This window comes from Alosa pseudoharengus, unplaced genomic scaffold (genome assembly GCF_046254945.1).
Source record: "Alosa pseudoharengus isolate Yale_2024_CS ecotype anadromous, Long Island Sound unplaced genomic scaffold, YU_APseudo_1.1 YU_APseudo_1.1_scf_6, whole genome shotgun sequence".
Taxonomy (NCBI): Eukaryota; Metazoa; Chordata; class Actinopteri; order Clupeiformes; family Clupeidae; genus Alosa; species Alosa pseudoharengus.
Genome location: NW_027468848.1, coordinates 34,193,448 through 34,220,987, shown reverse-complemented (window position 1 = coordinate 34,220,987; position 27,540 = coordinate 34,193,448). Strand labels below are relative to the sequence as shown.

General features: G+C 43.0%; 1 protein-coding gene across 2 annotated transcripts; it reads right to left on the bottom strand.

Moving 5' to 3' along the window:
• Nucleotides 1–6,517: 6,517 nt before the first annotated feature.
• Nucleotides 6,518–26,453, bottom strand: LOC143106094 (dual specificity testis-specific protein kinase 1). 2 transcript variants are annotated; one of them, XM_076270272.1, is made up of 10 exons: nt 26,157–26,453; nt 25,470–25,580; nt 15,610–15,803; nt 14,557–14,678; nt 13,567–13,615; nt 13,034–13,183; nt 9,687–9,854; nt 9,349–9,432; nt 8,955–9,041; nt 6,518–8,565 (listed from the first exon to the last, which is right to left on the bottom strand). In XM_076270272.1, exons 2-10 carry the CDS (start codon nt 25,498–25,500, stop codon nt 8,467–8,469), a joined length of 984 nt encoding a protein of 327 aa, XP_076126387.1. In that variant the 5' UTR covers nt 25,501–25,580; nt 26,157–26,453; the 3' UTR covers nt 6,518–8,466. The 2 variants fall into 2 exon arrangements, with proteins under 2 accessions (XP_076126387.1, XP_076126388.1); XM_076270273.1 differs by lacking the exon at nt 25,470–25,580 and having other exon boundaries at nt 26,157–26,450.
• Nucleotides 26,454–27,540: the final 1,087 nt, after the last annotated feature.

Below are 27,540 nucleotides of genomic sequence, written 5' to 3'. Positions count from 1 at the left end.
CGTCTGTGGCATCCTCCCTTCTCTCTTTCTTTGTCGGCTGAGTGTTCCGCTTGTGAGAGAGTAAGGAGTGAGGTGAACAGATAAAACATGTTTGTCATTTATCTGCAATGCTATATTACAGGCCATTTGGAGCTTCACTCTCCGTGGTAGATGAATAGATTTGGACATTAGACCCTTCCTCTAATATTGACTGTGACCAATATTTGCATTGAGTACTGAATTTTACATGATGAACTCTATTTATTGTAGATGATTGTATCTTTAGACATCTGCTTGTGTTATTGTACAAAGTTATGTGCCAAATGAGACAATAAACTCAAGAAAAGAATACCAAGGAGTGTGCAAACTTTTTTCTAAAAAACTTGACTCTTTTTGTTCAGCACCTGGGATGTGCACAAAGTCTCCTTGGAAGTGAAGATGAATAGGCAACTTCAACAACATATAACCTGGACTGCCAGTGGATTTATGGGGGAAATATTATTTATAAAAAGATGTATGGTGTCTAATCTGAGTAAGTTATTGGAAGTGAAATGTCTACAGTGAAATAAACATCACAAGACATTAGTTTGATGCCAGAGCTTGGCAAGTCATTCATGTGAATTTTTGAATAACTTTGTTGACTAAGTTCACTATTGTGTATGACACAGTTACACCAGACTCACTCATTTCGTGAAGAGAGGGTATCTCTTCACTGGTAATGGCGGGATCACACGTACGCGGTGGAGGCTTCGACATTGATGCTCTTCATTCACTTTTCATGGGCTGGCGTCAGGCTTTGCTGAACTGAATTGTGGGAGTGTGGCATCGCTTTACTTATGTTGCTCGAGTCAAAAGTTGAGAAATTTTCAACTTTTCAAGCAGTAGCGCAAGCACCAGCCAATCAAATTGTGGTAATGCTAATGAGCAAAGGATAGGTTTAATAAACCAACATGGAGTTTAGTAGCTGAATATAAATACAGATAAAAAGCATTTGCTTGGCTTTTTTATGGTTGGATTTTGTGAAATTTAGCGAGAAATAGACACTGTATATTCTAAAAAAGCTGGAATTGTATCCACAAAACACATCTGAAATGCTGTGTGAGTAACTATTTAATGTTAGCAAGTTAGCTAGCTAACTGCCCTCCACTGCTAGTTAACAGCGTTGTTTGGTGTTGACCTGTCAATCTCCCAAGCCCCGGGCTTCGGGAACCTACCGGCAAGCTTTGACTGACACATATGTGCAATGGGGCGTAGCGTAAATGTTTCCAACCCTAGCACGGTAATGGGCGTATCCGTAGACTTTGTGTTAACTTTGAAATCATTGGTCCAGCCCATGGAGGTATTATATATAACTGGAGACAGTGACTAAGTCCCGCCCTCTATACAAATGAATGGCGGAGGCTAGGCTAGTAAATCCGGCCAACGCCATATTGAACACTGGGGTTCGGATCCAGCGCCAGTAGGCTCTGACCATGCGCCAAGTTCTAAAGCTGGATATGACGCATGGACCAACGTCGATTTTTATTGGATATTCTGTAAAAAAAGAGTAGTCCTCCAGTTCAGAGGGTGGCGATAATGCACATACCTTGCTTGCCACGTAACAAGAAGAAGAAAAAGTTGCTCGGGAACGCACGTGGAGTCCGAGTGGAGTCGCCCTTCATTTCATTGGTTAGCAGCGGCTCTAACAAATCTGCCTGCCGTCCTGCTGCTGCAAGACTTGTCTATAGGGCTGTCACTTTTTATTTGATATTCGAATATTGATTCGAACATGACGTGAAATATCCGTAGTCGAACTAGAAATAAACTATTCGGTTTTTAGTGCCTTGTGTAGCGCAGTTTTACAGTCTATGATTACCTTGTTTTTTATTCTATTGTTTGCCATCTCATCCAGTAGCAGGTGCTCTAAACATATTGTAGCGCTGGCCCATGACCAAATCAAGCCAATAATAGCCAGTAGCCACAATAATGACTGGAGCCAGAGCCCTCAATAGCCATCCGGTTTCAAAAATGGAAGATACATACATGCACAGAACGGCCAGCCTGAGCCTGACAATCACGTCTCCAACTCATTTAAAATGTGGTGTCGGGAAATACTTTGGTTTCTGAACGTGCGCTGGGCTCTAATAGAAACCTTATTGCGTAGCCAAGTAGCCTAAATTGAGTTATTTTTAATTATGCATGGTTTACTTTTTATACAATTCGTAGGTTGGAATGCCTCGCGGCTAGCCTGACGTAGTCATACTCAATTCTAGTCAGAATATGAGTCTGATACTGCTCCATTGGGACATGATTATGGGGCGTGTTTCAACCGATACAGGGGGGCAATGCCTCTACACTGAATTGGATAGACCTAACCAATCAGAGCAACGAAATAGCTTACCGTGAGGTGTAGGAAGAAAACACACGAACCATCCTTCTTCTTCACAAATGCCTGAACATTGTTTTCTGGTCTTTTGTAAAAGTTAGTGCCGTCAACTCCTAGCCTACAACACTCGAAATCTAAGAGATACGTAGTAGGGTAGGCTATTAGGAAAAAAACTGATAGCCTATGTCAATCAGAGATTTCAAACGAACGAGGGAACATGTCGCAATGAAACAGCGCTGTTTTCCCTTGATGAAAGTGAAACCACGAGTTTTCCCACATGTCAGCTTTGGCCAAAGTTTTCAGAAATAATCGTTTTCTGTAATAAAACCTCATTAAATAATATGCATTTTCCATATGGGGTCTTAAAAGCCATGTATCCTTCTAGCCACAGCATTATTGTTTCAAATATAAGCCTAATCTCAGATGACGTGATAGACCAGGCGCTGTTGCTCACCTGTCCATCATCGTAAAGCCTGATTTGATTGGTCCGCCTGATCTAAGGCGAGCATACTTGCTCCACAATGGAGCAATGCCAGACCGAACTTCCCGACCTTAAATGTTGTGGGCGGGACTAAGTTCGGAATGGCACCCAGGCTACCTCGCGGCAACAATTGTGTTTACATGTAGTAGCCTACTGCTTCAGCCTCTGGCAAGCTCAAAAGGGGGCAGCTAGTGATGGGTAGCTTGAGAGCAACGTGTTGGAGACCCATGGTGTATAAGTTAACGAGACAAGGGCTTTATGTCCCTGGTGTGTTTTTGTCTTTAATCATATTTAGGCTATTTTTGTTCAGAACGAACAACAACGAAACAAGATCAATAGCTTTTTCTTTATTTGTCATATGATGCATAAATAACCACAATATACACATCTTTTCATAGGCTCCTCAAGAAATATAGCCTAGAAATCTAGACGCACCCTAGCAGGAGCAAATGTAATTTGCAGCCAGGGTAGTCTAGCAACCACTCCGTTGACTTCATAGACAGGAAAAGAAAGGTGGACTTGCGAGCTGGAAAAAGGAAACTTCTATCAGGCCAATCACATCGTGTATAGAGCCGGCGACGGTTCTGCGTGAATTTCCTGCTACTTCAAAACAAAGAAGATGGATGCTGCTGCTGGCGAACAGCGGTCTTTGAATCGCGACTCGAGTTAAGCTCCGCTGGTGGGAAAATGCATGGGACTCATGAGTTGTAGCGCTATCCTATTGTGCAAAGGAAATTTGAAAGACAACTGTTTATCCCGCCCCTCGGATTGAGCAGTGCCTATGGTAAGTTCCCAGACCCTACATCTTGATGTGAGTCTGGCTTGTCAGGCTACAAGAAATACGCACTGAATAACGTTTGGCTGGAGCCGCCGGATAGGTAGCCGCCCACCAACATGTACGTGCATGAGATCTCGTGCCCAATAGCTACGGACTTTCGTGCAAGGAGCTGGTTCCAAATGCTCCATGCAGCGCCATACTTGAAAATGGCGTATGCTAACATGCCGAAGCTAATCTGCACGCTCTTGACCCCCTGGTCCAGCCTATGTAATCGCATTGATCGGGGATTTATTTCCTACTTCGACTAACCTTTGCAGCCCCCAATCTACAAACCAACGAATTGTACATTTGGAAAGTGTACAGAGAGGTTATAACAACACCTGATACTGGAGGAAGGAAATCTTCCACGCCCACTGATTTGACACTATGGAACACGAAGTAAGAATATTCCCTTCCTTTAGAAGCAGGTCTTGTTATAACCTCTCCTTGGTTGGTCTGTAGGGACATTCACCACACTACCACAGAAGTCTAAAAATATTTTGAGCATTGTCAAAGGTATAACATAGTGTTTGTTTTTTGACATGCTAGCTTGCCCTACAGACTTCCATTGTAGACCATTTCATTGCTAATGCAAACATCGGTCTTGCTCAAAACTCCACAAATTAATGTAATTTTGCTCTCAACCGAAGGTTTGTAATTTATATCTACCGTATAGACTGTCATACCTTGTAAATAGTCAATAAAACATTTGCAATATGTTTGTAAGTGACTTAAAACTACTCTTGTAAGTAATTTACTAATGTTATCTATTATAGTAAATAGATAACAAACCATATAATAATACTTTGTAAATGGTTAGTTGCTACCACCATTCACCACTGCCACATCAAAATGAATGTCATCCCCACATGTCGCTGATTTTTTAACGTCATCCCCTCTCATCGCCCTTTTATTGGGTTGTTGGAAACACTGATAAATGGAGAGAGGCCAGACTAGTGTCTCAGTGAGATGCAAATGAATGGAGATACTAGGTGGGAGGGGCCAGGCTAGTAACAGGTAACATGCAAAATAAAAATATATCTCTGTACTTTGGCAGGTAATATAGACCTACCACATTTGCATTTGTATTTGGCAAAAATTATTATAATCAAATATCCCTCTGAACCTTGAAGTATTAAAAAACAGTGACATCTACTGGACACTGTACTATTGTGGTGAAGGCCACATGGGATGTATGCATCAGTCAATATACAAATATTATAATTAGGATCTCATGCTGTGGATTCAATATTCTATAACATCTGAGTGGGATGCTGGTGACAGACATATGACCGTGACTGACTGAACTTCATCTGCTCAGACTGATGACTTGGCAGGTCACCACTGGGTACAGAAAGCCTTTGTTCATAGAAAGCCTCTGGGTGCTGATTGTGCATAGTAGGAGACTGAGTGCAATCATAGTTCAACATGATGTAGCACAACAGCACAAAGCTCAGTTTGGGCTTTTGCAGGAGCTGTCAATCAGAAACCACAGCAGGGGAGAGGAACCTCACCACTGCCTATCAAGCTGTTACCTGTGCAGCAACATTAACAACCTGCTGCCAAACAAGTTCATGAACACAACATAATTACAATGTAAAACACAAAAAAGAGACGCCACACATCTCTCATATACACCTCTCTCTTTGTCAGTGGTTTTAACACAACAAAGGTTCATAATTAAAATATCATGAATCAAAAGCTAAGAGCATTGCTTAATAAAAGCCTTCATCTAAAACCAGCTGTGATGGGGGGGGGGGGGGAATGATGTCAGACAAAACCCTGTGAAGGAAAGTAGTCTTTCCTGAATAATTCATTAGATTCTGTTTATCACTTTTATTATGGGTGCAGACAGGATTGTGTAAACACTCACTAAATAGACCTGCTAAATTTTTCACCATCTGTTTAGACCTTTCACATTGCCCTCTCAGACAGAGACAAAGAGAGAGAGAGAGAGAGAGAGAGAGAGAGAGAGAGAGAGAGAGAGAGATGCGACCATCCATCTCCACAGATAAACAGCTCTGACAGAGCATCTGTCTCTCGTGGAGAGGTGCAAAGACATCAAAGACTCCATAACACTCAATACTTAATACACACCTTTCACTTCAACACACAATGGCCTCAGGGTGTATATTAACTTTTTACATGCAGTTAATATCATACTTTATGGATCTATTTAAGCAGTGTCATAAGCCCCAAATAAAAGAAAACCTTGTAGCCTACATTTAGTATTTTACAGTGGGCAATGAAAAAAAAACTTGTCATAACAACTACGGGCATTCATTAAAGGTTCAGAGTGAGGTTCACCAACACCTACTAATCAGTTTATATAACACACCGCATTGTTCCGTCAGTTTAATGGAAATGATTCGACGCAGGGCCTTTGGTTAATAAGCGCATCGCATCCTTCACAACTGGGAGTCTGCTCTAGCCTGGAGTGGCCCAGCAGCAGCGGCTTCAAAGACAACGAGGCCCCTCAGCAAACGCGATTAGCCTACCATGAGGGAGGAGAGCACGCCAAACACCGAAAGTTGCCAGGTAACCAGAAATGAAAGCGCGACGTGGCTAATGAAGACAGATGTGCTAGCCTCTAAAGCCTGTACCTTCACATCAATCACCACACAAACGGTGCTTAGACGCCATGCCACAGCTGGAGCCTGTGTCAGGGCAAAGCATCGCACAAACAGTGGCAGATAAGGAGCTTACTTTGTTAATGAGTGATGTATGTAATGGGATCTTTTGACAGCTCCAAGTATGATGTGATGATTTATGATTTGTTGGGTAGTTGTTGAGTTATGTGTGGTCTGTTTGTCATTTAGAGTCTGAGAGGTTGAAAATTGTTTGTAAATAACAACAGGTGTATTCAAATAGATACTTTAATACAATGTTTACTTACATATAAAAACCACAGTCACAGATAACTAAAGACTAAACAAACCTTAAATAAACAAAAGAAACATCTAAAATACACAAGTGTTTTGAAGTATAAACATAATTAGTAAGACACAGGTGAAGATGTGTATTGTGACGTGTCAATCTATACTAAATAATTTTTAAACAACATAACTAGAAACTGCAAAGCAGATTGCTTTAAAAACCTAAATGCTCACCAGCTCTTTCAAGACAAGCAGATTATTAGAACTACAAGATAAGGACTTATCTCATAAGTAGTACTACTTTCAAAGTCCAGAAAATGTAGGTTTATGAATATAACCTCTGTGAATTTGACTGAAAGAGAACTTGTAAAGCCTCTGGTCTTGTGAAATATTGATTAATTCTTTTCAGAAGAAGGGCGTTTAGCAGAGGTAAAATAAGTCAACGGTTTGAGCTGATTTTATTAATTCCCTTGTGGAGTGTTTAATAAACAACTGTGGGCTATGTACACACTGCCAAACGCAAAGCAATTCTGGTATGTTTTTTAAAGAGTAAGGCAGATGTCTACACAGTATGTATAATGAGCACCAGTAGTACCAAATGTAACAGTATGAAATTTGCACAGAACAACCTGGCATGTAACAAATATTAGACTAACTCCATTGGACTTACATTTCAATTAAATAATGTTCACAAATGATCTCATCCTTACAGTCAGTTCAGTCTCAAATAGTGTATGGTATATGCATCAACACTGTAATATGATATTAGAACAGGATAATGACCAGTCTTGTAACTGACCCTTACCCAGTGACTTACACAGTGCTGAGAGTGGAGTGTGCTGGTGTTTACATATTAAAAAGGCACAACTGTCAGAGGACTATCTAAACAGGACGGAATAAGATGGCTGGAGCAACCCATCTACTCATGTATGGTGTAGGAATATTGTTGTACAGAGGATGTACACATGTATGTATCATGTGTGTGTGTGTGTGTGTGTGTGTGTGTGTGTGTGTGTGCTCGTGCCAATTTTGTAAAGTGAATTGAATCTGACATAACATGTTCGCCTACAGTCTGGTTTGAAAAATAAATGTCTACTGTATGTGCTTTAAGAGTGGACATGAATATCACCAAATCATCAAAACACGTACATTCCTGACTATTCTAAACAAATCAATATACATGGCGTGACTATGGAGTTTCTCTACATGTCTGTTTTTTACATCAGTCCTGATAAAAACAAGTCCTTCAAATAAAGCTGTAACATTGTGGTCATGAAGAAATCTTCTTTTAAAATAAATATAATATTCAGATATAATTTATCATATCAAAACACTGATGTACACACTCACACAGGTGCACAGACACACACATCCACAAACACACTTGGACACAGACCCACTCACTGAATACCACACACACTTCAATGCACTCGCGCCTTGTTACAGGATGAATTTTTCAAGACCCGTAATTACAAGGATCGATAGGTGATCCAAAGGTGAAAGTGTAGTCATCTTTTCATATCTATTTATATGTTATTCTGTGGTTAATCACAACAATAAAAAAGATTGAAACTAAATATACAGAAAAAAGATGTTCTTCACCAGTGTAAGTTTACACAAGCAATACGAAAGAGAAGTAAGCATCATACAGTCTCTGCTCCAAGTTTTGCTCTCACCATTCACTTCTCTCTTCATGCTGACTTCAGATAACTACCTCTAGGGGGTGCTGTTGACCGTATCCCAACAACAGTTAGTGACTGTGAGGTGTAGGGCAGGTCCACCAGCTCTTCAGTCCCTCTGGTGGATCGTCAACACCAGCCTCGTGTGACTGCCTCCTTATGTGGTGCAGCTCGTCCTCTACGTGGTGCTTGTGTCTAGAGGGTAACATAACAGCATCTGAGGTCACTACAGTCCATCTGAAGGGGTGGATGCCACCTCTGGCACCCCTTCAGCCTGTGGTCAGCTCGTGAGGGGGCTCCAGAGTCTCCGCGATCTCCCCTAACTCGTCCAGGACCTCTGTAAACGACGGCCGCCGGAAAGACTCCAGCTGAGGGTGGAAAGGTGGACAATGGAAAAAGTTTGTATAAGAGTCTGTTTGTGTTTGGAGTAGATGTGCAGAGGTCATGCTGCTGTTCCAGCTTCCTATACACTACACACACTCATTTGACTGCACTTATTAGATTTGACTCCACTTCTAAATTTGGTAATGCATTTAGTTATCAATGGAAAAGCATTTACAGATGCACCTAGCCTGGATTTTAGGTCAGTGAATCAACAAATAAATTAATAAATAAATAAATGAATGAAATTCGGGAGATCAAGGGAAAGGATTTTGTGACATCTGATCTAAAAAGTTCCACCCATTAAGCTGTGTGCATGTTATGAAATGGTGTTTCCTGGTCTGCAGCTCTGGCTCTGGCTCTCTCCGCCACTCACCAGACAACAGCTGGCAGCCAGCTCCAGAACACGCTGGGGGCATCCGCTCGCCAGCTTCCTGAACGCTGATATGTCCAGGCCATAATCCTAACACACACACAAACACACACACACAAATAAAGAGAGAGATGGGGTACATTAGGTATCAACTGGTGACAGCAAAGTGCAAACTGCCATAATCCATAGAAAAATTGAATTACAAAAAGACAGCATCACTTGTATAACACAGTGGGTGTGGACAGCAGTGTGTGAGTGTGTTTTGAGGGATGAATATTCACTCTGTCTCTCTTTCCCTCTATGTGTGTGTGTGTGTGTGTGTGTGTATGCACCTCCAGGCATTTGATTGCATGCGCATGATTGTTTGTGAGTCAGGTGCAGGGAGCAAATCTAATACTTGTGTTCTGGGAAGGATTTCTGGGTCCGCTGGGATTCTTGCCAGGATCTCACACAGCACAATCCCAAAGGAGAACACGTCCACCTGGCAACAACATCGCACACACCGCTTTAGCTAGAGCCTCCATGGATAGATAAACAAAACACTAACAAACCAATATGGAATACCCTGTTCTATGACTTCTATGACTATAAGTTATTATTAGCTCTCTAGATTATAATGATTATTAACAAAGTTCTAATTTAATATTGATTTTTTTATTGACACCCAACTATGATCATGCATCTTGTGCCACTGGTTGAGGTGGTACTGGTAGCATTCTTTGCTGTGTCACACACCTTGCGGTCATATGGTTCCCCACGCAACATCTCGGGCGCCATCCAGAAGGCAGAGCCCACCAATGACAACTTCCTGTCCTTGGCAGGAAGTTCCACCACTTCCCTGGCCAGGCCAAAGTCTGTAACCAAGGCCTCCCTGCCTCGCGCTGTCACTCGGATAAGGCAGTTCTGTAAACAATAACAAAACAGAAAAATAAAAAAAATCCATGGAAAATGAGTCAATGGTCACTTTACAGGACAGTTGAACAACCACAGTTGACAACATTAACATTAATGTTTTTAAGTGCCATGGCACTTTCAGGATTTCCTTGTATTGACTATAATTTCCTCTCAGCAGTTTTCTTTATTTCTTTTACTATAACAGGAGCCCCACCTATCCTGTGAGATAATGCATTCACATGTACTGTTACATGTCTGCCAGTAGAGGGCAGTGCAACCCAACACTAGGACAAGTCTGACCAAGTCTGCTTTCAGGATATTTTTAGGCATGACTTAGTTTGGGTAGCAACTCTAAGGACTTTATGAGGCACTTGCACAAGTGATGGACAAACATAGCTGAGAAAATGTTCCCAGGACCCATTCTGATGTTGTTTAACCTTAAAGTAATTAATGAAAGTGTAAATCCATTCCAAACAAAAAAAGTCAGTCAAGAAAATATGCAGCTATAGCTATAGAATGTTAGGAGGTAAATTAGAAGAAGTGAACAAGAAAAGGAACGAGTTTTTCTTAAAGGAAGGGGAAGCTAAGCTGGATGATGTGTTTGTTTATGCTTATGTTTGTGTTTCATAGCAGCTTACATTATATTTGAACTAAAGACCAAACAAAACACCTCCCTTCAGTGCTCCCAGAGAAACTTTACACAGTATTTTGTTATTGTTTTGGAGGACAGGCTGCCCCCACTTTGTTTCTTTCCAGTATGCGGAGGCAGGACTGTGTAAGAGTGTTTTTTGTACAGTGTTCTCAGAGAATGGAGAGCTACTCGTTTGGGAGGAGATATTCACTGAATGTAACTAAAAGTGTTACGCATTAGAAATTGCTTGGCATCGCTTACCCTACTTTTAAGAGGCTCATTACTGTTGTACCGATGAAAATACAATCATTAATATTTACTGCTTGAGATAAAAACAACAATACATATAGAGAACAATGGACATTGCAACAGACAGAACTGTAACACTTGAATTCCAAAGCATTTTAAGTAACACAATGCTGCCTGGTTTACAAACTAACTAACATTATGAAGTCATCATTCATTTATACAGATTGACTGCTGGATGTTTTTTTTCAACAGCGGGTTGTAATGAGGCCTTCTATCATCGCTGCCTCTTATGCTCTGAATAATTGAATCTTTGCCCAGGCCAATGTAGATAGATAGCATGACAAAGCACATTATAGAGGCTGCATTGTGCTCAGTCATCTGCAGACTGAGCTTTGAAACTTTATACAGCCTGTACACGTCTGTGACACAATCGTAAACCTTGACATAAAAGCGTGCAGGTATGCAGACAGTCACGTGGCCTGTTACATAAGGCGACGGCCACACTCCGGGAACCAAAAGTGCTGATGGCTGCAGCCTCGGCTCTGCCGGTTCGGCCCGTCGCCCTGCATCTGGATCGCATTAGACCCCGAGCGCTGGGCACCGCCATGCCACACCGCAAGCGGCTCCCGCCCCGCCGCCCGGCTTTTTCCATGCAGGAGCCTTTGATTACAGAGTCCCGGCGTCTTGGGAACGCTCCAGCCTCTCGGCCCCAACCACTAAATTTAGCACAAAGGCCCAAACGGAGCGCCAGAGCACGGCAGGAGTTCCTGGAAGGGTCCGGGATGAAACTAGGATATGGGAATTAAGTGGGACTGGATCTCTATATGCGCACCGAACCAAGTGAGCCGTCACTGTAAGTGGACTATCAACAAGTGGTCCAACAAAACAAACTATAGGTTACACTACCGTGCTAGAGTTGCAACTACCACATTTGGCCGTTACTTAGTCCGAATGGCATATTTAGAAAAAGATTTCTCTAAATCCAGTATTTCAAATGGTTTCTGGTGTGAGTTGGAATTGGCAGTTCCTTTGTATAAATGAACCATACGATCCAAACTGTTTTGGAACCATGGGAAATGGCCCTATCGGCTGGCACAATAGGTCTGGTTCATGGGAAATTGCTGTCCTAATTACATACATATGCTTTGCTAATCCACCACATGCACTTCACTTAGGTTCACTTCATTTATATGCAGTTGGCGCACACCACACCAATAGGGTATGCCATGGTGTATTTGCATGCAAAGTTAAGGCTCCATTGTGACTGGGAACGGAGCTTGACATTTATCTTCTCTGGCGTTAATGTCCAGGCCAGAGTCAGTCACTTCATCTCCCGTCGGGCAAAATAAGAGAGAGTTGTTTTATTTATTTTTTTCAGACAGCGCAATCAGTTGATGGAAAACCTGTTTGTAATTGCGCAAGAGTGTGTTCTTCTGTGGAAAGCACATCATCATTTATTTCACAGACAAATCAGCTGTCTGCTAACCAGTTGCCGGTGAAAATGTCAACGGGCAGGACGTTAGTGGCGTCATTAGGTTTCCTTTCAGCCTATTGTGGCAGTGATGGAGGGGGGGGGGTGGGGGGGCTGTGTTGAGGAACGGAGGCCTCTGTGACAACTACAACTTCCCCCTCCCAGACCATGAATGAACACTTCCCATGGCCTGCACCAGACAGTTGCTGTTGTTGTTGTTGTTATTACGTATGTGTGTCTGCGTGTGTGTATGTGTCCTTGTGTCTGTGTTTTCAGCAAGCAGCCACGCAGAGTCTAGCCATGTCTATAAGAAGTCTGTATGCAGTATTTCTGCATGCTGGTGAGAAACAATAAGTCCCATGAGATACATAGAGTGCATCAACATGACAATGGGCTACAACTATGCTGGGTCTCCTCTCAGCTCTGCTTCAGGAGGCTTGGAGAGCATTCATGTGGAGCCTAGCAACCAGCATTCTCACATGTCTAGTGCTTTCCTCACTTGTGTCCCTGTTGGGAAGATGGGTGCGGCATTCACATAACCGCGTACAACCCAGTCACCCACCCACTTTATGGCTGGTAATGAAGTGTCTATTCTACTCTGGGAGAGTCAATCATTTATTTGATACATTCGTTTTCTTTATGGAAAAAAATACGAGAGTTATCTTTCACACACACTCACACACACACACACACACTCACACACTCACACACACAAACACACAAACACACACACACACACACACACACACACACACACACACACACACACACATACGAACACACATGCTTGAACTTGAGACAGTGTAAAATGGCAGAGCAAAATGTCCTCTTCCTTACTTTTGAGTTGAGGTCTCTGTGGTAGATGTTCTTGTAGTGCAGGTAGATCATGCCTCGGGTGATGTCCGAGGCTAGGTCCACCTTCTCTCTCCAGCAGAGCGGCACGTCCTTCCTGGCCAGCAGCTCCTCTAGACAGCCTCCGCTCACATACTGAAAAGAGACAGCAACGTTTGTGGCCTACGCATCTCTCAACCATGACAACAACACGAGCAGCTCGCACGGTGCTGACTCAGAGATCACATAGCTACCGCGTCAACGAGTGCTCTTACACCTGAAATGCTCTCACAAGCATGAATACAAACACTTAACCAAAACAGCGCCCACTCGCATATGGCAGAGATAGCGTCAGCACAGTAGTTTCTCATAGCAATTCACAAACAATAAGAACACAATAACTTGGACCGCACCATGCCTCTCTCTCCGATAAAGCGTTCCAGTGCTATTAGAAAAGCTCTGGGCTGAGAGGATTTTAAAAGCACCATTTACTGTGTGAAGTAGATTATGAAGGCAAACAATGGTGGAGGCAAACTCACCTCCAGAATTGGGTAGAGTTTATCTTCTTTGACACAGATCCCAAGATACCTAAGGGTTGGGGAAAGGGGGATTTGGTGGTTAGTTGGATTAAAGATTTTGGCATTATGTCTACCAATCTAAAATTAAACTGTAATTGTTAACAGTTCACCACACATATAATACAACCTTTAATGTTGATCGCTGAACAAATCATAAGGCTAAGAGTTCATAATCTAACTACAAATAAATCTATTGAACTGGTGTAATAGAAGCTTGACATACATTTGAATGTCCAGTTTTGTTTCATTGTACCAGGCCTACTGTATGTCAAAAGCAGGCTCGGATGAAGCTAAGAAGGATTAAACACACGGTTTCCACACCACGGTAATCAACCGTGATAATCATGATGTTTGAAATGAAAACGGTAATTATTATCGTCAACATTTTTATCGCGGTTTATCATTATACCGGTAATCATTACATCCCTAGTCCTCACACAAAAAACTAAACACCAACTAAACGCCTCGCAGAGCTTTAGGCCCAGACTACACCAGGTCCGCAAGTGAAGCGCTCTGTTCACTGTGTAAACATTGTTTTAGAAGACTGCTGCCATTTTTTTTAAGGTACGCACGGCTATTACGTCTGTGGTAAGCAGTTCCAATGAAAATATGAATATGTGAAAATATGAATATGAAAACTTTATTATCCACAGATTTCCTTTGGTTTCACCAAGAGTACAAGGGAGACAGGACATTAAAACAGTACATAGCCAAGACGGCAAGACAGACAATACAGACAATATATTTAATAGAAAATGACATTACAAAGGTTGCATCTACAAGAAGTAAAAATAATAAATAAATAAATAGATAAATATATAGCGGAATTATAGTTGAAGCTAACTGTTGCAGCAGATGCTGCAAACAGAATGTTTCAGTTACGTGACCGGTGTTGCCTCCCTCTTAGTCTATGTAACTCTGCTGGGTGGTGGGAGATGGAGCTCAGCCTACCTGACGATGTTGGGGTGGGAGAGTTTCTGCAGCAGGCTGATCTCTCTCACAATGCTGTCCTGGTCCACGTCATTCTTGTAGATCTTCACCACCATCACCTTACGGGTGGTGTTGTGCATGACCTGCAGAAGAGGGGAGTCATATATATCAGCTGCTGCTCTACAAAACAGCAATTCCCATTTCAAAAGTTGAGGTCCTCCAAATCATTTCATATTGATAATTACACGGGTAGAAAAAGAGAAATAAACTATTTATATGATCACAAGATTTATATGACCCCCCCTCCTCTCTCTCTCTCCCTGAATGTTTATGCAACACCCCCCCCCCCCCACACACACACACACACACACACACACACGCACACGCTCGCACATGTCAGGGTTGAACTCTAAAACTCCAGTGGTATGTCCTAATTAGGGGCCCAGCACAATGCATGCATTGTCCAGGGGTGATCAGAGTTGGCCATATGAAAACTCATTTGCACAAATGTATTCATAGCTATGGACCACATAACGAGAAGAACACATTTCTTGATATGCTCTGCTTGTTACTCTTGTTTAGGTTTGAAAAAGGACCATCATCAATACTTCTTTCAGTTTATTAACCAGCATGACTGAACAAGAGTCGCTTGCCTCATGAGGCATCATTTCCCACAAAACCTTCACCCTGAGAGAGAATATCATGGAAATGTTTTCCAAATAAACTCACAACATGACTGTGGTGGGCTGAGAAAATATTAATAACATATCATCATTTGACCACATCTTAGACCGAGATCCTAAACTTTCTCTCACTTTCTCTCTCTCTCTTTCTCTCTCACTTTCTCTTTCTCTCTCTCTCTCTCTCTCTCTCTCTCTCTCTCTCTCCCTTCCAACCCCCTCTCTCTCTCTCGTGTGTCAGTGTGTAAGTGAGTGATACATGTCATGAGTATTCCATAGCTGTGGTTGTGTATGTGTGTGGATATGCAGGGATGTGGTAAGGCTTCATGTTTCATAAGTCATGAGTTAGATACACTATGGTGTAACAGAGTAAAAGAATGTTTTTATTCTGGACCTTGTAAACTTTGGAGAAGAAGCCACTTCCGATGAGCTCGGCGGTGAAGTTCTCCCAGAACTCGAGCTTACGGACGGCGGTGCGGAGCTTCTGCCAGCGGTCCACTTGGTAGTAGGTGTCAGATGACTCCCCATACAGAGCAGGGCTACTGGGCTCAGAGCTCACGTCCACTTCACACATCCTGGAGATCTCCGCTGCAGAGAGACCATGAGAACACATAAGTACGCATGCACGCACACACACACACACACACACACACACACACACACACACAAATATAAAAAAATCAACACTCATTTCTATAACAAAACGCCATATTGACCGATTAGCTGTGTGTGTTTTTTGCTTTCTAAACATAAGCTGATCAAAAAGCTCTAGTTGTTTGTATGGTGGTTTTATAGCAAAGTTATTGAAAACAAAAGTGGTCAGGAAATCTCTCGTGAAGAGAAAAGAGCAGAGTAGGCCACGTGGGCGCTTTGACTGGATGAAAGGGGAACACACACAAAAGTGCAATTTCCAATCTCATGTGCGCTCAATGAGCCCCACCACAGCGACGACGACGACAACAAGAGCAACGAGAGAGGAGCGAAACAAAAGGCTGAATAATGAGCCGCTCGAACGAGAGCGTAGCAGGCAGCTCACACAGGGGTGATGTGGGCCGGTGGCGAGGGTGTGTGTGTGTGTGTGGGGGGGGGCAGGCACTGGACAGCGGCGCTCAAGTGTGTTGTTTGTCAACTTCAATAAAGGCCGAGGCCTGTAAAGCACAGCAGCCTCCAGCCTCCGACTATAATGGAGAGTTATTGATGAAACACGTCCGTGGAGCACGCTCACGGCGGTAAGACACTCACCGAGCGAAGGCCATTTGAAAGTAAAATGTGCCCTTTGTGAAGAGTTGCTGTTGTGTGTGTGAGAATGAGTGTTTGTGTGCATGTGTTATCATGATCTTATAATAAGGGTGACCAATTTATCGAAAGCCCTTTTCTAAAGCCCTTTTTCTCTTATCTCAATTAGGCAATGTATATTAGGTATATGTAACCTTCAGAAACAGAGAGGTCTTTCTTTCGCCTATCATGTAAGACATTGCTGATCCTCTGAACCAATGAAACGTACTTACTCTAATTAGGTCAATATGGTTCGCATTGGTTTACCTACATGGCCACATCGTTTATACAGGCTCTAAACTAGAAAATAGTAAGGGTGGAAACCCACAATGTTATGTACAGAGAACTTTGGAATATGTAAAACGGTTTAACAGAAATTTATTATTTTCACAAAGGAAGGGGTGAAGATTCTGTGTCAGTTTGCATGGTTACACTGTCTCATGTTAATATCTAGTACATGACAGTGGAGAATTTTATAGAGTAACACAATTTGCTGCCACAAGAAGGTCATAATTATGTGCATAATTCCTCTGGCGACTGAGGTAATGCAGTGCCAATTAACAGCAAGACAGGATATCTTCAATTACAGTAATTTCCTGTCTATTAACCGAGGTTTATAAATTGATTTTTCTACATTTCTTCCGCCATGATGTTAATACACAGAGGAGGGCTGTACATGGGAATACATTTCTCTTCTTTATCCTTCTTTTTTGATTAAAGCACTGATCTGATTCTGAATAATTGGGCTATCGGGCACTGCGGTTAATACAAGGGTGCGGTCACTACACAGTTTTGTCTTTTTTAATGGAGCGCTAAGCGCTGTTGGGTAACATGACTTCTGTTGACATTCAAACAAAACAGAGAGCTAGCTTGCCCTCCCTACCCCTCCCTCTTGTGCAACTGAAACTCTCCTGAATGCGCATCTCGTCGGTGAATGGAAACGTTTGTTATGTTTCATGGTCCAGGCTGCACCAGGCTGTTTTTGGAGCCTGGGCTGTCAACAGAGACTGTTTTTTACAGTGTATTCAGGGGACAGGTAGCTAGTGGATTGTGAGGAGATGTTTAGGAATTTAGGTCATTGGCCCTACATAATCGGAGTCTAACTAGAAATAAAAGTTGCCACCATTTGCTTCATTACATGTTACACTTAGGATTTGTTCTCATGTGTCACGAGAAAACTCTGACAAATGCTCGAGTCATGCTGACACACACCCAAGGCATGTTTGGTTACTGTGTCAACTGTGGGGTCCTTTTCCAAAGACCCTAATCAGGCTGTGATAGTGGCACTCAAAATCACAGAGATCCTATCAAACGTCAAACATGTGACGTGTGCATGACGTGGCATCCAGAGGAACCCGGGACTGTGGTGAGTGACCACACCAGGGCGCTGGCATGCACCTCATCGGTAGTGGGCACATCTTTTCTAGGGCACAGGTCACAAGATAAGAGCACATTTGCAGCACAGGAATTTCCTGTAAACTGCATCTCAGTTTAGTGTGATCCTGTGCACTTGTAATTAGTCATGCTACAGAGTGCTGACTACAAAAAACACATCTGAACTACATGCAGCGGCAGTGTTCCAGTATTATGACAGGTGCCACAATTGAGCAACTGAGGTATATTTCAGCATCTTCTGGTGGGAAGTCAGTTGTCACCGACTTCCGACTTTTCATGAGGAGACTGGTTTGGAGTGCAGATGGGTGTGGGGTGGGGGGGGGGGGTACTGTGGGTTTCTAGGTCAGGGTCTGCTGTCAGTGGCCAATGTGTGATACCAGGGGTAAGCACAGACTGACACGCTGACACAATTGGCTCGGCCTCGTCGATCAAGGGGGGATTCATGCCCGTGGCGTCGCTCGTGAGGAGAAAGAGTACACACACGATGCCTTTGTCTTCCACTCTCTCTCTCCTTCTCTCTCCCCAGCAAAACCAGACAATCACTACACTTTCAGACCACCAGCATCAACCCCCCCCCCCCCCCATTCTAACCAATCAGAGAAAATGCTTATAGCGCAGCCTTCTTCCGTGTACTTCTTTATAGTCTCCCCCTGTTCTAACACTACAGCAAACCAATACTCAGTCTACCCCATAGCCCTGTCTCTCTGTGCACAGTAGACATTAGACATTACATTGATGCTCTTTAAAAGAGACGACAATAACACCGGTGTCTTCTAGGCTGGTGGCTAGAGCCAGGTTAGACACTGCTTTGTTTGCCTTTGGATGAAAGAGGAAGTCGGTATTCACACCTTCATGGCAGTTAATTATTCTGCTGGCAGGGGAGTTGCACAAATAATTCATTTGTGCATTGCTTTTTTTTTTTGTTTCCTTGCGTCATTATATTTTAGTGTTATCTCCATGCAAATCAAATTTTTCCTGAGAATCTAATGCATAAGCAACGAACACTAGCAATTCCACTAGCATTTGTTCACAGCCCCTTAACCAAGGTTGAGTTCTTACGTCATAGTCAGCGCAAGGGCCTGTTATCACAGCTAACAGAGAACCTGACCGTACCCTTCACCTCGGAGGCTTTCTACTTAAAACCCTGTCAGAGCCCAGCCCAACTCTGATGCCCACACTGCAGATAAGGCCACATCACAGCGCCAACTCATCTGTGGAAAGAGCAAGGGTTCACAGCAGGGTGAGACTTTAGTGGTCAAGGCCCCTTAGTTTAACAGGTCTCCCACAGGAAGCAGACAAGATCTGAACAAAGTCTCAGTTCCTCAGAGAGAGAGAGAGAGAGGGAGAGAGAGAGAGAGAGAAAGAGAGAGAGACAGAGAGCAAAGAGAGAGAAAGAGAGAGAGAAATAGAGAGAGAGAGAAAGAGAGAGACAGAGAGCAAAGAGAGACTGAGAGAGTGAGAGAGAGAGAGAGAGTGAGAGAGTGAGAGAGAGATGGAGGACAGCTGCATGTTTGGGAGATGAGAGATGAGTTGAAGACTGCGGTCAATGCTGATGCTGATGATGTCTCGCAGGGCAGATGGACTGACATGGTCCCAGCAGAGAGAAGTCAGCATCGTCGGAGGGACGATAAGTCCGTGTGACGTTCGCACATGAAGGGGCAGCTGTGTGAGAGCAAAACACCTGGCCTTCCTCCTCGTCCACTTCCTCTATGCTCTATGTCAACTTCACTGGAACTCCAATATCACCTAACACACGCACTTACCATGCACTTCCCTCTCATCCTTCCTCTGCCTCTGTCTTCTTCTACCACACGTCTCCTCTGCACTGAACTTTGAATGTCATTCCTCATTTTGTAAGTCACTTTGGGTAAAAGTGCTGAATGAAAAGATGTAAATGTAAATACCAGTATAGCAAAAAAAACTGATGTATTCATTGATATGTGTTGCAAATTAACGATAAAATAAGTGCAAGTTAAACTAATCAACTGATCGGCGTACAGTGGAAGGCCATGCGGTGAGTCTGATCATGAAAGGGCTGTAATGAGTCTGTTCCACAGTGCTCATAGTGCTAAGTGCTCTGTGCATTAGTGCAATACTTCTGAGTGCTTCCCCTTTAAAGGAAATCTAATGGCTTCATTGATCTTCATTTGGAGACGGGCTGTGGAGACAAGTGACCACAGCCTGTGGCACAGGATCCCTGACGCTGCTTAATTCTACACTTTGGTTTGGGAGCAGCAGACACCCCACCAGAGATGTGTGTGCTCCCATCTGATCAATGGCACAGATTTGTTATGATCTGACGGGAAACAGCCCCTACATGCTCTAAGATGGGAAGAAACCCAAAATCATTTCACAAGTTGCTATTTCACAACCAACAATGCTCTCTTGTGTTATAAATTCATCACTACTTTGTTGTGACTGTCCACTCTGATCAATTTTGTTCTTTCAGTTCTGTCTCTCTATATGCCCCATGAACTCCATATGTCACAGCCGAGAAAACATGTAAATATGCATAAGAGCTGAAGAGAGAGAGAGAGAGAGAGAGAGGGAGATAGAGAGGGGGAGAGGGGAGAGGGAAGAGAAATACTGATTTCAATAATACAAGGATCACCTCACCACCACATAGGAAATAGTAAAGATTTATGTCTACATACCGCCAGCAAATTCTGCTATACCAACTTGATCTCACGTCCAGGGTATTTAGACTACCAGTTCAGCACAGATAGAAACAAACAAGAGCACAGCAATTCTCAGTTTGGCTGTTCTTGGTGTTGCATCACGGGGCAACTACACTCAACACTGATGCAGCAGGGTCGTGCCACTACACTGCAATATAGCAGATCAATCTGGCCCATCCTGAGGCCATGGCTCTGACAGTCCCTTCACCTCTGACGTCTCTGTCTGATGTGTACACACACACACACACACACACACACACACACACACACACACACACATCACCAGAACATGCGAGTGGCCTCGGTCATTTACACAGCACACACTGTTCTCTGTCCTCACTGCAAACTCAATGCGGCCACTCAGTCTCATAATTTAAGGGTAGTACGGACAACCCACTGGCTTGGCCCCAGATAATGAACAGAACATGACGCATGGTCAGCGAAAATGCAATCACACAGGTCAAGCAGCACATGAATGGTCGTGTCAAGCATAGTGTGGCATATTAGATAAGCAGGCCAAATGGAGAAGTGGTTGTGAGTACTATAAAAGAGTTTATTTTTCTCAAAGAAATATGCACTCTATTTTCTGTCATTTTAGACATTCATAGAAACTTTGTGCAATGCAAATTTCATGGCATCCTGGGAAATTGAGTTTTTTACTATTTCTTTTTTAAATGTAGTACCACACAAACTAGACTACTGCCTGAAGAGACATGCACTTTCGAGCAGCTGTGGACTGTTCCCAACCTTACATCACAGCAGCACATTCATACAGTGACTCTATGATCGCCTCCTGTAATCTGCAGCCCCGAGGCCGAGCTCATTTATTTGCACTTCCGTGTCCTTAGATAATCACCTAATGGATTAATCGTGCCCATAAAATGACCTTGAGGTCTGAGCCAGTGTTGACTCAGTATCACAACGCAAATATCAGTGTGCTGTTGTTGATTGACTCCACAAAAATCCCAGATCAGAGGAGTGGATTGCCAACATTCTCTCTCTCTCTCACTCTCTCTCTGTTAATCTGTGTTCCCCCTCACATTCTCTTTCTCTCTCTCTCTTTCTCTCACTCTCTTTCTCTCTCTCTTTCTCTCACTCTCTCTGTTCGTCTGTGTTCCCCCTCACATTCTCTCCCACTCTGATTCCACAGGCAGGCCAAAACAGTGGGCAGTGTGGAATCTGTGGAGAGAGGCATCTTGTAAACAGTGCCTGTGTGATTTGCAACTCGAAAGGCTTGATCCCCAGGACCAATCTAGTCCCAAAGTCAACAATCCAAATAAGAAAGACCTACTACACGACTTGGCTTCCATGTGTCAGACAAGCCCCAGGACAGAGAGAATGTGTGGCATATGCCAGGATGTTCATTTCCAGTGGTGGTCTGACATGCAGGGTTAGACAGAGAGAGACAGGGTATGACAGGGTAACCATACTCTATGTGTATGTACGTATGTATGTATAGAATTGAATTCAAATCCTGCGCCTTATTAGCTTAATTCTATGATCCAGTTTTATGCCCTGGGCCCTAGGCAATGTACATAGGTGTACATTGTCCGTGTTCTGGGAATGACGGTGTTTGTGTGGTGGAGCTTTAAGTCAATCAGGACTCCAAGTGTCAGGGCACATAGCCTGCATCAGGGATGGAGCCTACCTGTCTGAGACCCTCAATCACAGGGGCTGCGCCACAAATTGAGTTTAGTGCCACTAACACAGGAACACGTCTGTCTTGTATCACAGATAGTTCCCAGAAGAACCGTCCACGTTCCTTCGCCATCATTGCAACTGGAGATGATATAACCTCAGGCATTTCGAGTGCTAACATATTCATACAGTCCTAAAAAAGGACCAAGAGAGGAGTTATGATAGTTTGACAAAAATAGACTTATCATGCCCTGGACATGGTTTTGCCATTAATCTACAGAGGTAGCATGCAAAGAAAGAGGAAATGGTTTGAATATGGTGAATAATTCAGAAGGAAATCTTAGATCTCTTTGTGGGTTGGTAACATTATCCATTTGAGCCACTGTGCCGCTTTGATTGAGAATGCAATGGATGGTCCACAGAGGAGAGAAAGTGAGATATCATAGGAGAGGGTTGTCCATTACTTAGAGTATGGTCTAGTGATCATGACAAGAGCACTTCATCTAAAGTTTCTTTTCAATGTCTTGCTGATGTTAATGGACTCAACCATGAGAAAGAACAGTCGTGATTTACTTCACTTTAGACAAGGCTGATGGCAGTTAAATTGAGTTTTAAATGGTCTACAGATTAATCAGTCATGAAAAAAACATAAATCTATAACCCTGTCTCAATCTTTGCGGCACACAACCTCTTTAGTATATTCCTGCCCGTTTCAGTGGAGACAGTCATTCTGAAAGGTCCAGGTCTGGCAGCAGTTTTGTTGGTGCAAGTGCTGGCAGGGAAAACAGCTTTACTCATCAGGGTTCAATTGTGCGCTAAATGCTTTCCGCTAGCATAATGACTTTTCTAAACAACCCACCGTTTGTTAAGGCCGAGCGTGAGGTTAGAAACAGGCAGATACGGACTCCACTCAGATCAAAGAAATCAGATCAAAGCCAAGACCAGGATGCACTTAGCATTTTTTAACCAACTTCAATAGGCAATCTTCCATTTAGCAAGAATGTGAATAATTTCATGCTGCTTATAATCTGGCACTGAATTTCCATGATCAATCACTCGCCAGTATAGTTGTATTTGTAGTTAGCTTATGCCTATCTAAGTAACTAACACCTGCCTGACATGTTAACGTATGCTATTGCCAACAATATATCCTGATGTGAAGTTTTACTGGACTAGAACAGGAACTACAGAGACACTGAAGCATACCACATGTTCCCTAAACACATATGATGAGCCTAACATTGCCAATATAAATTGAAGTACATCTAATTAAGCTCTCCTTGATTTACAAGCATTGCACAGATCAAAGTCCTGAGTAAGTTTATTGTCAATAAAACATGGGCAGGGAAAGGGAGGTGGGGGGGGGGGCACGATTTTATTGAAAGCGTATTTTAAATGAATAAATATATTTTGGAAAAAACATTATAAAAGTGTTTTAGTGGAAAAGGGAAGAACGTGTTGTTCTTGACTCAGAATGGGAAGATCCGTGGAGTGAAGTGAGCGAGGCATTGGCTGCACTTCAGCACAGAAAGGGAGGTGTGCTTGTCGGAAAAAAGGATCTACATCTCCCTGACTGTCCACGAAAGCACCACCCTTGCTGTCAGGACAAAGCCACTCTGGTTCTCTCACCGGGAGCACTCTCCTTCTGCCTGAGCCAAACTAAACGTGCAACATCTGAGAGGATGTCAGGATGTTGTGTGTTTGAGTACAGATCGGTAGGGATGTGGTAGTGTTGTGGCTAAGGAACTTGGCCAGTGTGTAGTAGTCACCAGAAAAGTAATGGGTTTGATTCCTGGCTGCCACCGCCGTGCCCTTGAGCAAGGCACTTAAACCCCTCTAGTTGCTCCAGGGAGACTGGCCCCTATAGTTGGTATTTGTAAGTCGCTTTGGGTAAAATCGTCAGCTAAATGCATAACTAATTAAAATGAGTAAGTTCGGTCTGCGTGTGTGTGTGATCCTGCACACACTCGGCTTGTATGAGGAGGATGGGTGAACTTCATCAACAATCTGCTGATTATGTCCCTGACAAAACCCTGACGAGGGGAGTCATTAGGCACTTCCACACCGATGACCACGTGTGCTCCGCTACACTGGCCCTGCACACATAAACAGCTCCCACAATGTGGTACAAATACTGTGGTTCCCTTAAGTAGGTGCTACAAGTGACGCAGGCCTCTGAGTTACACTCTACAGGGAGGCGGGTGCGCCAGAGTTCAGTGACCAATTACTACTGAGACCCTTCATTCATTAGGAAATATCAAGTGTCAGCTTTTGGACATGGCAGACTCGCAGGCGCAATTAGGCACTCATAACTAACAAATGCCATACCTGCACCAAAAACAACTCCACTGCATTTGAATGAATTTTGAGTTGATACATTTGAATGAAGTTTGAGTGGATACATTTTTTTTTACATTACATTACATTACATTTGGCTGACGCATTTTTAACCAAAGTGACTAACAGTAAACAGTTTAAGTTTTTTGTAACCAGTGTCACAAATGACCAAAAAACTGGAGCGAGGAGGCTATAAATGCATGCAGTTCTGTGATATGTATTTACAGAGGTGTCAGGTGCCTATTAGTTGTCATGTAAATGTCAACCCCATCTTTCACTTACGCTTACACCTCCCCACCCCCTCACCTACCAGACACAGAGGATGTGATAACAGGAAAACTCTCTGAGTCAACAATTCTCATCAAGGTTATCACTGCAAGACTGCTGACCTAACTGGTCTCAGTATCACTATAAAAATATCACTGGACTGGGCATCATTACACATGGACACTAAGGTGCATCATCATCATCATCATCATCATCAGCGTGCAATAGATGTGAGGGGGAGATGAGGAACACCAGCTCTTACAATCGTACACATAGCCTGTATTACGGCAAGCACACATTTGCAGACAGGAAATTGAGACAGGAAATAGCGCACAGACAGAAGACAAAGCCCTTGCCACAAGGTGCGAACAATGTGATGAAACAATGTGATTTCATCTTCACACTAACTTAGTCAATGCAACAGATGTAGAAACACATATGAAAACGAAACATATGCAAAGCGTGATAAAGTTCTATGTGAATGGCAATCACAGAGTGCTAAAGCTCGTCGAAGAGCAGAAATTTAGAGAAAAAGTGTTTGTAAGTCAGTAGGCTACAACATTGTGCTAGAAGGCAATATATTTCATCACAGGAGTTCAAATTTAAAGTAATTTAAAGTTTGTCCCCAAGCTTTAAGTTGGTATCCAAAAAGTGTCTTACTTACTCCACTGGTTTAATAAACTATTCATATGCATCTTGAAGGGGGTTGTCACTGCCTTCTTCTGAACAAAATGCCAAGACAAAGTCAGCAAACACCTATGGCTTAACACAGCAGCTGGGAGAGACAACACAAACAAATACACAAAGACACACATGCAAAAATGAGAAGCACCAAGCAACACATGCACAACAACATGAAAAACAAACAAACATACACTACGCTGCAATATCAAAGGCACGTTGGGGTGATTGTGAATTAAGGAAAACAGGAAGGATGTTTTGGGTGCACCGGATTAGACGATATTGCCCATTAAATTGAAAGGCCTCATGGGGTATCTTATGTGCACAAAATCCTAACGTTGTCAGCTAGCCTACAACAGATCAAGCTTTCCACATCACCCATCGATAACAGATACTTCTCGCCATATCGTAGCATCACTAAGGTAGGCTGATTTTTTCCCCACGGACATCACTGTTGATGTGGTATGAGGCCAGACCAGACCAGATGGATGGATAAAATAGATGGTTAATTTGTTTGTTTCTAGAGGAATTTAGACTAAAAGTAATAGGGAAACTATTAGAAAAATCACAAAGTTACGCTTAAATATAGTTTCCTCCCATCACTTGATTATTTCCATAGAATGACTGAACAATGACACAAAATGTAGATACAACTTGCCAGAATACTTACAGCACCCGCTGAATCACGTCAGATCTAAAGGGTTAATGAGAGTGGTATGCAGACACTTCCGTTAAGTCTTGTCACTGTCAAAGCATTTCGCAGAATGGAGTTGTCAGAACATAAAGTGGCATAGCTCCTCCGTGTCTCCTAAGACGCCTCTTTCACTCTGCGCAGACTCTCTCAAATCTCCCTTTGCGCGCGCTCTTTCTCTCTCTCATAGCCTACTTGCCTGTGCTGGTCATGCACAGCGGGGGTTGTGACAAAATATTCTTGATGAAATGCATGTTTGATAGGTTGCCTTAGGAACCCAGGTCAATTACGTCAAGTTAGTGCGCTTCAACTCCACCCACTACACACATAAAACCTAATAGCACAGCGAGGAGACCGTGTGCTTTTTAGTGTGAACGTTTTTACTAATTGTAGCGAACTATTTGTCACAATTCATGTAGCATGCAGTAGGCTACAATGAATGCACATGTCTAAATTGACTTATGGAATGGAAGTTATTATTGTAAAATGACCAAAGCACTGCCTACCACAGTCTGCACTACCACAGCCCATCGATAACACGAGTGGTGACAGTGTGACACCCCTCCACACACACACACACACACACTCCAAGCCCCTCTCACACACACACACTCCAAGCCCCCTCTCACGTCCCTCTGTACTTCATGATAATAAACAAAAGGAGGAACAGAAGAGAACATCCATGAAGCGAAGCGGGGGAGACGAGTAAACTCTCTCTGTGTCAGCCATCTGCTGAAGCAAGGGCTGACTGCAGTGTTGATGAATCATCGGTCTATTTCTGTCTCCGATACATCTCAAACTTTTCTGGGCGCGTTGCGTTTTTTCCCGAGGGCTTGGATCTTATCGGTTCATATTTTTACCACAGTGATACATTGGAGGAGAACTGAAGAATAAGTCGACAACAATAAGTCAATAACAAATAGTTCACAAGAAATCAGCAATCATTTTTCATAACAGGCTGTTCTGCCTAGCCACATATTGCCGTTTAAAATCATTTTACAGTTTCACTTTACTAAGTAGTAGCCTAAAGGAGTAAAGGCCATAACTTGCAATTTCCTTGACGCTTAGTTGTGAGGTTGCCAACCCAAGTGAATTTCGCCATCTACTGACGGCAGGATGCAACAACCACATCTTCTGCATGTAGGCCAATAATGGCAGGGGCTGGTTGGTGTTATGGCTACTCGGTTTAATGATGAGGCCACTCTGTACACATATCATATTATTTGGAAGTTAAGGCAAATACAACAAGGCACTTATTTACACATTTGCATTTAAATACATATTGAGGTAGAATTATCCACAGGTCCCAAAGAGAAAAAAACTTAAATGCCTGGCCACCATTCCGACATTTGGGATTGCAAAA